The sequence below is a fragment of the Lathamus discolor genome, chromosome 15 (assembly GCF_037157495.1).
Source record: "Lathamus discolor isolate bLatDis1 chromosome 15, bLatDis1.hap1, whole genome shotgun sequence".
NCBI classification, from domain to species: domain Eukaryota; kingdom Metazoa; phylum Chordata; class Aves; order Psittaciformes; family Psittacidae; genus Lathamus; species Lathamus discolor.
The window spans coordinates 6,297,274-6,309,754 of record NC_088898.1 but is presented as its reverse complement, the minus strand read 5'-3'; the positions used below and the strand labels follow the sequence as shown (position 1 = coordinate 6,309,754).

Here is a 12,481-nt window from a genome sequence, read left to right as displayed (position 1 = left end):
CGCCAGCGCTACCCGGGGCTGGAGGGTACCCAGGGGTACAACCGCGGGCAGGGACCGCGCTGCCCCCGGGCCCCCCTGCGCCTTCCCCCGGCGCTCGGCCGGTACCGCCGGGGGCGGCCGGCTCCGTCCAGCCCGGCCCGGCCGAGCACCCCCAGTGCCCCCGCCCCGAGCCCCGGGGCCGAGCCGCGGCTTTAACCGAGGGCGGGCGGAGCTCGGCCCGGCCCGGGGCCGCCCCGCTGCCCGCAGCCAGGATGGCGGCGCTGCCCGTAAGCAAGATGGCGGGGAGGAGACGCCGGCGATTGGTTGCGCGCTGAAGTGACGTCAAGGGGGAGGATGCAGGAGAGGGGATGCCGAGGGAGCGAGCGTCATGGTGGGATCGGGGGGAGCATCGGGGTGAAGGGATCGGGATGGGGAGAGAGGGATCAGGGGATCGGGATAAAGGGATCCGGATGAAGAGAGCGGGATTAGGAGATCGGCACAAAGAGATCTGGATGGGGAGAGCAGGATCAGGGGATTGGGATAAAGGGATTGGGGTGAGGAGAGAGGGATCAGGGGATCGGCATAAAGAGATCTGGATGAGGGGATCTGGATGGGGAGAGCGGGATGAGGGGATTGGGATAAAGGGATCGGGGTGAGGAGAGCAGGATTAGGAGATCGGCATAAAGAGATCTGTATGAGGGGATTGGGATGGGGAGAGTGGGATCATGGGATCGGGATCAGGGCAGCAGTGTAAGGGGAGCACCAGGGTATCAGGAGGGGGGACCCAGCCGGCCGATGGGAGCTCGGGGCTGAGGCAACGGAAGCTGAGGGCTACGGGGGCCTTGAGGGGCAGGGTGCGGGTGCCGGTGCAATGATGCCCGGGACGCGGCACAGCGTGGGCATGGTGGGTGAGTGGCTCCATCACCCGGAGCTGCAGGGGCAGCCCCGCGGTGCCCGCGCCATGCGTGCAGGGTGTCCTGGTGCGTGTCCCCCCCCATCGCTGGGTGCCGTTTCCATGGCTGAGAGCTGCAGCCTCCTGCCCCAAGACGTTGACCTGGTTCATGATGACCTGGACCAGGCCCTGGGCAAGGTGGGGGCAGCGCGGGGTGGGGGGTGCCCACAGCTCCGGGTGCGTGAGCTTGGCCTTGGGAGCAGGATTAGGAGCCATTAGGATAGGATCAGGTGTAAGGGCCCCATGGCCATTGACCTTTGGCCTCTGACCCCATGACATCTCTGACCCAAAGTGTTCGAACTCATAGCCCTTGACCTCTGACCCTGTGCCCTTTGATCTTTGACCCTGTGACAGTTTGACCTTTTGACCCAGGGACCTTTGATCTGTGACCTTTTGCTTCTGTGATCTTTCTGCCTTGTACCTGTGACCCTTTTGACCTCTGACCCCAGTGACCTTTTAGTCCTTGACCTCACAGCCATTGAATCCCATCACCTTGAACTTTGCACCCCGTGACCTTTTGATCTTTGTCACCTTTGACCTTGTGACCTGTTGACACTCATTTTTGACCTCTGACCCATTACCTTCTGACCTTTAACCCCTTGACCTCTGGGTTTTGGCCCTGCCGTACCCTTGCAGGCACCAGAGCCATTCCCAGTCCCATCCCTCCATCCCACCTGTTCCTATCCCTCCATCCCTGCTGTCCCCATCCCTCCATCCCGCCTGTTCCTATCCCTCTATCCCGGCTGTCCCTATCCCTTCATCACAACTGTCCCCATCCCTCCATCCCGCCTGTCCCTACCCCTCTATCCCTTCTGTCCCCATCCCTCTATCCTGGCTGTCCCCATCCCTCCATCCTGGCTGTCTCCATCCCTCTATCCCGGCTGTCCCCATCCCTCCATCCTGCAGAGCACACACGGGCACCGCAGCCCCCAGCTGGGACCCTTCCCTCCTTCCCCACGCAATGAGAGACCCCAGGATCCTGCTGGGGGGGGGTCTCTTTAACATTGGGTTTTCTCCTTCTCTCCCAACGGCACACAACGGGGTCCAATCCTGCATCAGCGCTTTGCACTCAGTGCGAGCAGCCCTGGGTGGAAAGAGATCACTCCTGCCCCCACCTCAGTGCGTGGCTCCTTGTGCCCCTGTTCCTCTCCCCCCAGATAAGCCCCTGCTCCCTCTCCTCTCCCCCTTTTCCCTCTCCCCTCCTTCCCTCTGCTTCCCCAAGGGCTGATGTCAGCTTGGCTGCGGTGAAGGACATGGAAACAATCAGCTGGAGCGGCTCTGCCAGGCCTGGCAGGAGCCTGGGAGCTTGGCCCAGCCCAGCAAAACCTCTTCCAACATCATGTTTCTTGGAGCAAACACTCAAATCCACCTGGAAAACACGAGGAGCTGCTCCCCCCCTGCCAGCCCCATTCCCGGCACTGCCCCCTTGCCTCTCCGAGCCCCTCCATCTCCCTCCTCCTCCCCGGGAGATGACCCGGCTTCAGGTCAGCATCTGGCGGCCGGAGGATGCGGTGCCGGTGCCCAGGCCCATTCAGTGCCATGGAGCAGGAGAGGCTGGAGCAGGGCCTGGCCAAGGCAGTGACCTGGCTGCTGGAGCACATCCTGCGGGGCACAGCGCCGGGGGGACAGGGGCTGATGTGAGCCCCGGGGACCCCATGGCCGGGGCGCTGTGGGTGAAGCAGTGCTGGTCCCACAGACCTCGAACCCCTCATCCCTGCTCCTGCCTCTCTCTGTGCTGCCTGCACAACTGGGGCCGTCCCTGGCTCTGCGGCTCCATTCCATGGTCCCAGCCCTGTTCCACCAGCACAGGCTGGAGGGAACCTTCCAGTGGAAAGCGATGGGAGCGACTTCCACACGGTCCAAACCGTTTGGGCTTTGTTGGGAAACCATAGCAAACACGAGTTGCTTGGGATTTCATCATTGCTGCAGCAGGTCTCAGGGCTGCGGTCACAGCGTTTGAGTTAGATGGTTTTAAACCAAACCCCTGGAGCTTCCAACTGGAGCTCCCGCTCCTCCTCATCGACCTGTTACAGGTCTCATGTGGAAGGAGCAGCCCATTAGCACCATGGTGTCCCAGAGCCCTGGGCTCTGCCTGCACATCCTGCCCCTCCTGGGGCTGCACAGCTCCTCACCTGCATCCCAATGGACACTGGAACCCTTTCGGGGCCACACACACCGCAGGCAGCTGTGGTTCCTTACTGCACCCAGCTCCTCCGGTAGCTTTGAGGCTACCTGTGACCAGGGAGCAAGCAGGGCACTGACGCCCTGTGCCTGCGCTGGCTGGGTCCCTGTGGTTTGCAGGCCATGCACACGGCCATCTCCTCCCCGTTTTCCATTAGATCCATGCAGGTCTCCAGGTCCCAGTTAGATCCATGCAGGTCTCCAGGTCCCATGTCATCTGGAGCTGGTTTTCCTTCAGGAGGTCCCTGCTGCAGCTGTTTCCCCTGCCCCTGATGATGTTCCATGCATCACGTGTGGTGGTCTCGGACATCCCGCTTTGGGTCTTGGCTACGGAGGCTTCCCCCTTCTGCTCCATCGCCTTCCTATCAAGCTGTGGGGAGAAGAGGGGAGAACCCCGGCATCTCCAGGAGCCGGGTGGGGAGCTCACACCTCCCGGGCTCCCCCAGCCCATGCCTTGCTGCAGTGTCCTTAAGGAAGCTGCTCCTCCAGCCCGGAAGCCCCTGTTCCCAGCCCCACGTCTCCCTGCTGCGGAGCTGTTTAGCACCAAACAAGCCTTGGAAAGCCAACGTCCTCCTGCAGAGCTGGCCACGAAGGTGACAGGCGCCGGAGCGCAGCAGGGCTCGGCTGCACCCGCCGGTGCGCTCAGCCTGATGTCAGCGTTCCAGTCCCAAGGCCGAGCCGAGCGCCAGTGATGGAGATCGTTTTGATCGGCGTTACCTTGGGAGAGCCCAGCGCTGCGGAGCTGCCACCGTCATCCCCAGGGAGAGCTCCAGCCTCCTTCTCCCTCCCTCTCCCCAGTACAGGTTTCATTCCCAAAGCAATCCCAGCCAGGGGAACACCAAGGTGACCCCATTGGACATTAATGGGGCAGAGCTCACACAGCCTGCTTTAATCCTCCCCGGGCTTCAGCCCAGGCATGGCACAGGCTGGGGACGAGCCCGCTCAGCAGCAGGAGGCCACGCGTGCCCCCATGGGAGCCAGCCCCCAGCCCCAAACCACTCCCCGCTGTCCAAGCTGGGAGCCAGCAGCGTTGGCATCATCCGGAGTCGTGTCCTCAGCGGGGCTGGAGCACAGCGCTCCATTGGGAAGGGGCTCTCCGTGGAGCAGATCCTGCCTCGGGTGGATTCCGCACCTCCGGATGTGCAGAGCCCCGAGGATGGGTCCAGCAGCAGCTCCCGGGCAGGAGCGGGGAGGATGAGGCCGCCGGTGCTCCCGGCTGGATCAGGATCCATCCCTGTGAGGTGAGGACACGGACAGGAGCGGTCAGGGCAGCCCCAGGCGCTCTCGCCTGCAGCACAGGCAGCGGGGGGGCCGTTTCCAGCCTCCCCCGGTCTGGCTGCTCCCAGGGCAGGCGCTGCTGCCAGCACAAGCAGCCTCAGGCAGGGAATGTCTGACCCGGGTTAACCGTGGCGGTGCTGAGCGCTCGCACAGGCACAGCCCCGGCGAGACCCGCTTTGGGGGGGGGGAACAGGCGGTGATGGGGGGAAGCTTCCCCTGCAGATGCCCCCAGCTCCCTCCGTATGAGGGTGACCTGCAGGAGGCTGTCCCTGCATCATTTGAGGGGGAGCAGCAGGACCTGGTCCCCCCCAGCCCAGCATCCCCATCCCTTCCCTGCCTGGAAAAGGTCTCCTCTGTTTCCCAATGCTTTGTGATGGGCAGAGCTGCTGCCACATGCTGAAACTAAACATCTGGGACACATCTGAGTGCAGGGAAACGCTTCCCAACCACTCCATCCCCATCCCAGCACCTTCCTCACCATCAGAGCTCATCGTGGGCGGTGGAGCGGAGGTAACTGGTACCACCCCGCGGGTCCCTCAGGGTCTTGTGCGAACCAGCCCATTCGGTCTTCTTGGCATCATCATCCCAGATGGTGGAGGTCTCGGTGTCGCTCAGCCAGTTGCTTTCCCCAGCGTAGTGGGTGGGATAAACCAAGAGGGGATGAGCCGAAAACACCAGCAGGTCCCGGGGGGAGAAGTGCCGCTTGTAATCCTCGCTGGGGAAAGCGGGGCCGAGAGCAGGAATTGGCTCAAAGAGCATGGCCAGGGGAGGAAAAGGGCTGGGGAAAAGCCCACCGAGCACACAGGGAAAGCACCGCTGTGGGGCTGGTGATGGGGAGGGAGATGGGGACCAGGGGATGGGGTCTGGGAGCTGCCTGTGCCACTGCTGCCTGCAGAGCCCGGCTGGGGAGGGCCCGCGGAGGGGATGGGAGCAGCCCCAGTGCATGGGGCACGAAGGGGTTCTCTGGCTCAGCATCCCACGGGCAAGCATGGGGCACTCAGCTGCTCCTGGCTCACATCCACAGCTCTGATCCGCCCCTCCCGCACCTCCTGCCTCCCCGTACACTCCCGATCCCTCTGTTCTGCCGTCCTGCTCTGTATTCCCACCCCTCTCTGCCCCAGGACACCGTCCGCCAGGGCTCAGCCACCCCCAAACCCCCCGGACACAGGAGGTGCCCCAAGATGGGGCTGAAACCCACAACCAGGGCCAGGGAACCACAAACCCCTCCAGTACCAGGGTGCAAGGGGCTGGTCCCCCCTCGCCATGGTCCGAGCCCCCTGTGCAGCACCAAACCCGAGCCCCAGCCCCATCCCATCCCCGCGCTGGCTGGGGGCCATTTTCCAGTGGCGGCCGGGGGGGAATGAGCTCATGCTGCAGATGTTTTCCTCCAGCATGAGTAACACTGGAGCGGGGGGGGGGACGGGTGATGGCTGAGAAGAAACACATGGCCAGCGCTCCATGGCTCTCCATCAGCGCCCCAGGGCTCTCCATCAGCGCCCCAGGGCTCTCTCCATCAGAGCCCCATGGCTCTCTCCATCAGTGCCCCATGGCTCTCCATAAGTGCCCCATGGCTCTCCATCAGTGCCCCATAGCTCTCCATCAGAGCCCCATGGCTCTCCATCAGTGCCCCATAGCTCTCCATCAGAGCCCCATGGCTCTCCATCAGCGCCCCATGGCTCTCTCCATCGCACCCTGCGCTCCTTACTTGGGGTGCCTGTCGTACATGATGGGCAGGAACTCATCCACCGGCAGCATCTTGGACAGGGGCTCAGCATCCAGCAGCTTCTGCGCCCCACGGCGGGAGATGGCGTAGGCCAGTGTCCAGTACGAGTACCCAGCCACCACCAGGTTCCGCACGCCCTGCACGGGCTCCTCATCCTCTGCGTTCACCTGCTTCCTCCCCAGGTAGCTGCAGGGGGGGGGGCATTGAGCCATGAGACCCAGCCCTGGGGACCCCCATCCTGCCTCCCCCCCGTGTCCCCATCACCCACATGAGGTCCCAGTCCCGCTGCGCCCCATCCAGCTCCTCCATGAGGCGCCGCAGCCGTGCCGGGAAGGCGGCCTCGAAGCGGACGTCGTCCTCGAACACCACCGAGCGCTCCAGCCCCCGGGACGCGATCTGTGGGGAGGGCGCAGAGGGGCAACCCCCCCCCCCAGCACCACGCTGGGTCCAATCACCCCACGTCCCCCTCGGTCCCGCAGGGACCTGGTGATGCTCACGGGGTCCCTGCCCCACGCTGGTGGCTCTTAGGGCCCCCCCCCCGTGTCCCCGTACCTCCTTCCAGATGTTGTAGTGGCTGAGGAAGCAGCCGACCTCACCCTTGGTGAGCGTGCGCCCGGAGAAGGGGTCGTAGTAGCCAGGGAGCAAGTCCACCCCCAGCACCTTGATGTCGCTGCTGTTGAGGGCACTGCAAGGCGAGGGCTGCGTCAGCAGAGGTGTGATTCCCCCCCACTCCAAGTCGCCCCACGGTGATGGCCGGAGGTGGCAGAGCAGGGACGTGTCCCCTCGTGGTCACCTCCCATCCACAGCGTCCACCACGCGTGGGGCGATCTCCAGCTCCCGCAGGGACGCCAGCATCCGCCGGCGCCGGTCCGGCCGCCGCACTAAGTTGATGAGGAAGATCTGGGGAGGAAGAGGAGACACCAACAAGGGGCCACGTTGTCACCGAGGAGGGGGGAACAAGGGGTTTGGCTGAAGCCTGCAGTGGGCTTTGCCCGAGAGGGACAGATGTGGGGACATGGTGGGGTCCTTTGGGCACTTACTTCATCAAAGCCCATTTTTGTGAGTGGCTTGGGGAGGAGGGAGATGTGCCTGGAGCGCTGCATGGGGGGGCCATCCACTGCGGAGAGAGGGGACACCCCTTCGGTCCAGCCCAGGCACCCCTGACCAGGAACCAGGTCCTTGTCACAGCCTGGGGATGGGGACACCCCCAGGACCCCACCGCCCACGGATGCTCACCCAAGGATGCTCACCCATGGATGCTTACCCACAGATGCTCACCCATGCATGCTCACCCATGGATGCTCACTCACGGATGCTCACCCATGGCCTCCAGTGTGAGATGCACGAAATTGGCGCGTTCATCCTCCTGTGTCTGATGAGCCTTCACGGGGACATTGATGTAGCCGAAGCGCTGCTGGTTGCACACATGGACATCGGCACCTGCCACATGTGATGGGTGAGCACCACAGCCCCCCCCCGGCACCCCCTGCCCTGCCCCAGCACCCCCCAATCCCCACCGGCCTCCTGGCAGGAGTATGCGAAGACGATGATGTCGTCGAAGGCCCAGGTGTAGTTGGGATGGGGCGGGTAGAAAGCCAACCGCGACGTCTGCTCCTTCCGCAGGTCGATCAGGAAGGTGCCGTAGACCATGGGGACTTGGAAGCAGCCCAGCCGCTGCCGGTTCTTGGTGGGGAAGTAGTCAGCCGTGCGGCGGTAGTAACCCTGCGGCACACGGTGTGATGGGGGGGCACTCCCACCATCGGGGGTCCCCTTCCCCGTGGCTCTCTAGGGCTGTACCTGGGGTGTGATGCCGCACCAGAAGTTGGAGTAGAAGGTCTGCGAGTCCAGCATTGGGGCCACCACCGACTTGTTCTGTGCCATGAGAAACCGGAGGGTCTGGTTGTTGGTCAGGATGCTGTCGGTGTCCACAAACTGGGGGAACAGCGCAGGTCTTGGAGGTGTGGGGATGCCCACATCGGCCCCCCCACCCCATGGTGCCCCATGGCCCTTACCAGGATGTAGTCTGCTCGCTGCTCCCGGGCGTAGGTGAGAGCCTCCTGCTTCAGCCTCATCAGGTTTTCATAGCGCTGATCGCTCCAGTGCTTGGGTCCGAGCTCGTCGGGGTAGGAGCTGGGTGGGGGGAGGCAGAGATTGACCCCATTCACCGGGAACACAGACCCAGTGCATGCCCCAGCTCCGCCTTGTGCCTGCACCCCATGGTGGGGAATGGGGTCAGCTCTCCCCCAGCCCCACCTGGGCTCCTCCTGAGCCTTCCATGCCACCGAGTGGTATTCGCTGCCCACGGCACCCAGCCACTCCTGCAGCATCGCTGTCGTGTTGTCCGCGTTGTGGTCTGTCGCGCACCTGCGGACAGGACGTCAGGAACTGGGGACCCCCCCAAGGGACAAGCACGGCCCCCTCCGGCACTCGGAGCTGCCCTGGGGAGAAGAGGCCGAGCCGGTGACGGAATCGCTTGGGAACGTAACGTGTAATTTGGAGGGCAGAGGCTGCGCTGGCGGGAGGAGGAACGGGAGCAGGAACGGGTCATTTCTGCCTGGTGCTGGAGCTCTCGCCCCCCCATCCCTGCGGCCCAAAGCAGCCCCTGTGGCTGCCCACCACAAACAGCATCGGGGCACAGCAGCGTCACCTCCCCATCCCTGTACCCACAGCACCGTCAGGCACAGAAAAGACCCCAACAAGCAGCACCCCCCCCACCCCCCCAAGCCTTCCTTTGCCACGTGCAGCCGCCATCCCCTGCTCTCCCACCCGACCTCACAGCGATGCTCACATAGACCCCAACACAAACAGGGCTGAGCCCCACACTGCAGTGGGGCGGACCCCAAGTGCCCGTCTTGTCCAGGCCTGTCAAAGAGCCCCAGGGCTGCCCCCCCTGCACTGGTGTCACGGGGACTCCCTGGGACCCAGGCGACAAAGCAGGACCTGCCCCCCCCCCCCCCCGAAAGGCCCCCGTGCCCTGGGGCTCTGCTGCCCCTGCCCCAGCCCGGACCCCCCCAAAACAGAAAGTTTCCAACGGGCTCAGACGGCGGCAGCGGAGCCGGGACACGGAGGAGGGACGGGGGCTGCTTCCAGCCACACTCCCCCCCCCCCCCCCGCCCGGTAAAAGGGGGTTTAGGGGGTGCCATTGGGGAAGAACCCCACCAGCCCCACAGCTTCAGAAGGGAAAGGTGGGGTCCTGCCCCTCCGCCGTGCGGCAGCGCCAGCCCCTCCCGGCTCCCTGCTGGGTCCCCCAGCCGGGGCAGAGCCGGCCCTCGCTCCTCGGGGCTGGGGGATGTCACCAGCAGGGTCCCTGCTGCTCCCGGCGTCCCCATTCCCACCCAGGACCCTGTCCTCCCAGTTCTCTGTTCCCCCCACCCCGGCCCCCGTTACTCCAGGACCACCCCGAGTCCTCCCCCTCTCCCCAGCTCCCAGTTCCCTCCCCTACATCGTCCTTCGGGTCCCCACCAGCCACTGCTCCCCATTAAACACCCCCCCCCATTCCCCAGCACCCCCGTCCCCCGCTCTCATCCCCACCCCGGGTGCTCCCCGTTACCCCTGTTTACCCATGACCCCCCGGCTCCCCCGGGACTCCCCCTATTCCCCCCCCATTCCCCCCCTCCCCGGCCCCCCCCCGGGCCCTCACCACAGGGCGATGCTCCCCGCGGGATAGTCCAAGCGCTCCAGCGCTCCCAGGCAGTGCGGCAGCGAGTGCTGCGCGTTGCGGGCCAGGAGGGCGAGCACCACCCGCGGCGGGACCGGCCCGGACCCGGACCCGGTACCGGTGCCCAGCACCATCACCAGCAGCAGCAGGGAGCAGAGCGGCCCCATGGCGGCGGCGGCGGGCGGGGAAGGGGCGGGCTGAGACCCGCCGCGCTCAGCGCAGCCCCCCCGCCCCTTGGCCCGGCCCCGCCGCGAGCCCCGGGGGCGGGTTTGGGTTGGGTTTCGTTAAATAAAGCTGATACCGGTAGAAAGACCCCGCAGAGCCCATGGGCGGGGGGCGGGAGTAGGAGGGGGTACCCCCAGTGTCCCCCCCACTGCCCAAGTGCTCCCGGGCATCCCCGTGTGCCCCCTGACAGCTCCGGGTCCTGCTGTGCGCAGCATGGCAAGGGCAGTGGGTGGGGGGGCAGGAGGGTGAGGTGCTCATAGCTATGGGGGGATCATGGCCGGGGGGGGATCATGACCAAGGGAAGGGGCTTGTGACCAGGGTGAGTCGTGGCCGGGTGGGCTCCCAGCTCATCCCCATCACAAGCCCACCCCACCAAGCCGTGTCCCCAGCGGGCCCGCCCGTGTCTGGCCATGTGCACCCCCCCGGGCGTGCCTGCAACGTGTCCAAAGCCCTGGGGCCTGCGGGACATTTGGCCACAACCGCGGGTGAACCACCCAGTCCCTAAACACAGCTCCGGGAGCAGGCACGGGCCGGGGGGTGGCCTCGTCCTGCGAAACAAGAGCCCCCCCGGGGCTGCCGGGCACCCCCTGATGCGGTGGCACTGGGGAGGCCCCTGTGCCATGCATGGCCCGACCTGCACCCACCGGCAGCGGGACGAGGGTCGGGCCGGGCGGATGCTCCCGATGGATCCCCGCATCCGCCCGCTCCCTGGGGACCTGCGGGAAGAGCCCAGCTGGGTGCAACAGGCGGGTGATGGACGATGCAGCAGCACCTGAAAGAAGCAACAGAGAGAGTGGGGGGACACGGGGAGCCCTGCGGGGGGGGGGAAGGACGCTGCTTGCAGCGCCCCTCGGGCAAGCATTGCAGGGAAAGGCTCCGTGCCAGGGCCGCTGAGCGCTCCCCGTGGTGCGGAGGAGCTGCGGGAGGGAGCAGGTACCGAACCCCCACCCCGTGCCCGGACCCCCCCCACGCCCCGGCCGGGGGCAGCCCCGCTCCGCTCCGCAGGGGAGGGATTAACCCGGGGGATGCCGCTGAGCCCCGGTCCGGCCCCGTCCCGCGGGGACACCCCCCCCCATCGCCCCACCCCGCAGCGCGGCCCCGTTACGGCCGCTGCTGCCACCTCCCGGCGCGGTGCGGGGAGACCGGGGCTCGGGAGGCCGGGTCTGAGCCCCGTGCGCCGGCATCCTCCGTCCCTGCCCCAGTTCATCCCTGCAGCCCTTCGCCCCTACATCCCTGCATCCCTATGTCCCCATGTCCGTCCATCCCTGGATCCTCTCCTAGGGCTCACAGCCGTGTCCTCAGCCCCCGGATAGGGCGCAGAGGGATTTCAGTGCTGGATTTTCAAGGCCTGGGTCCCAGAGAGGCCAAGCAGAGCAGGTCCCAGCCTGCAGACAGGGATGAAACCCTGCAGAGCCCTTGATACCCGGCATCACACTGGGACAGGAGGGACCCGAGCTTGGATGTGCCCTGGTCCAGGCTGGGGCCAGCCCTGGGATGCTGCTCTGTGAGCAAGAGTAAAACCACCGCCAGCAATTCCCCCTCCCTGCGTGCTCATCCCCACTGTCCCCTCCCCAGGGATGCAGCATCCCTGGCCTGGCACGGTTCAGCCACCATTCCTGGGCACACCAAAGCTCCCTGGCCATGGGCTCGGGAACTGGAGCGGGACAGGACTGCCCTGTCCGCAGCTCCACCACCCTGAGGCAGGCAGAGAAAGGAGATGCCACCGCTGACACTGGCATGGGGAAACTGAGGCACGGGCAGGCACAACGTGCGGTGCAGCGATGGGCTGGGACTGGCTCAGGATGGAGCCTCAGAGCTCGCTGTGACCCTGTACAAGCAGCTTTGGCCATGCAGTGGAAAGCACCCCACCAGCAAGCTCGGGGAGAAGGGGGATATGGAGGTTACCACTGCGTGGTCCTTGGAGTGACCCTCTCGGCTCAGCACCTCCATCCCATCACTCTGCTAGCACAGGGCTGTGGCAGCCCCCGTGTCCCAGGAGCAGGGCTGGCAGGCGGGTGGCAGGTCCCCACAGCGCCCACGGTGTCCCCATGGGGCTCAGGTCATCCCCACAGCTCCACGCACCCATGGTGATTCCTGTAACACAGAGCCAACGTTGAGCCCAACAGCATCCCTCCTGGAAAACCACCTTCCTGCCCCCCTGGGGCCTGCACAGCGTTTACAGCAGGATTATTCCCTCTTTTCGTACGGGAAAAGAATTGCTTTTGGATGCAGGGTTGAGGTTTTGGCCACCTCCTGCCTCTCTCCACCAGCTCCTTGGAATTCTCTTTTCAAGCTTCGGAAAGCTCCGGGTTCCTGAAACGTCTTCATTTCTCTGCTTTGAAAGGCTTGGTTGCATAAAGCAAACGTCTAAAGACATTTCTGTGTACCTATAACTGCAGCGATGCTGTGCCCATGTGCATAGCCAGGGGCTGGGACAACTCTCCCGGCCACCAACAACCTTTATTAAGCTTATTTCACAAGAACA

General features: G+C 65.2%; 1 protein-coding gene across 3 annotated transcripts; it reads right to left on the bottom strand.

The window, feature by feature from the left end:
• Nucleotides 1–3,986: 3,986 nt before the first annotated feature.
• On the bottom strand, nt 3,987–10,890 carry CERCAM (cerebral endothelial cell adhesion molecule). 3 transcript variants are annotated; one of them, XM_065695482.1, is made up of 13 exons: nt 10,641–10,890; nt 8,367–8,477; nt 8,126–8,243; nt 7,911–8,045; nt 7,631–7,835; nt 7,434–7,553; nt 7,154–7,230; nt 6,907–7,013; nt 6,666–6,798; nt 6,382–6,509; nt 6,096–6,299; nt 4,869–5,105; nt 3,987–4,346 (listed from the first exon to the last, which is right to left on the bottom strand). In XM_065695482.1, exons 1-12 carry the CDS (start codon nt 10,856–10,858, stop codon nt 4,871–4,873), a joined length of 1,791 nt encoding a protein of 596 aa, XP_065551554.1. In that variant the 5' UTR covers nt 10,859–10,890; the 3' UTR covers nt 3,987–4,346; nt 4,869–4,870. The 3 variants fall into 3 exon arrangements, with proteins under 3 accessions (XP_065551554.1, XP_065551555.1, XP_065551556.1); XM_065695483.1 differs by lacking the exon at nt 10,641–10,890 and adding an exon at nt 9,754–9,915; XM_065695484.1 differs by lacking the exon at nt 10,641–10,890 and adding an exon at nt 9,754–9,812 and having other exon boundaries at nt 8,367–8,551.
• Between the last annotated feature and the right edge of the window lie 1,591 nt (nt 10,891–12,481).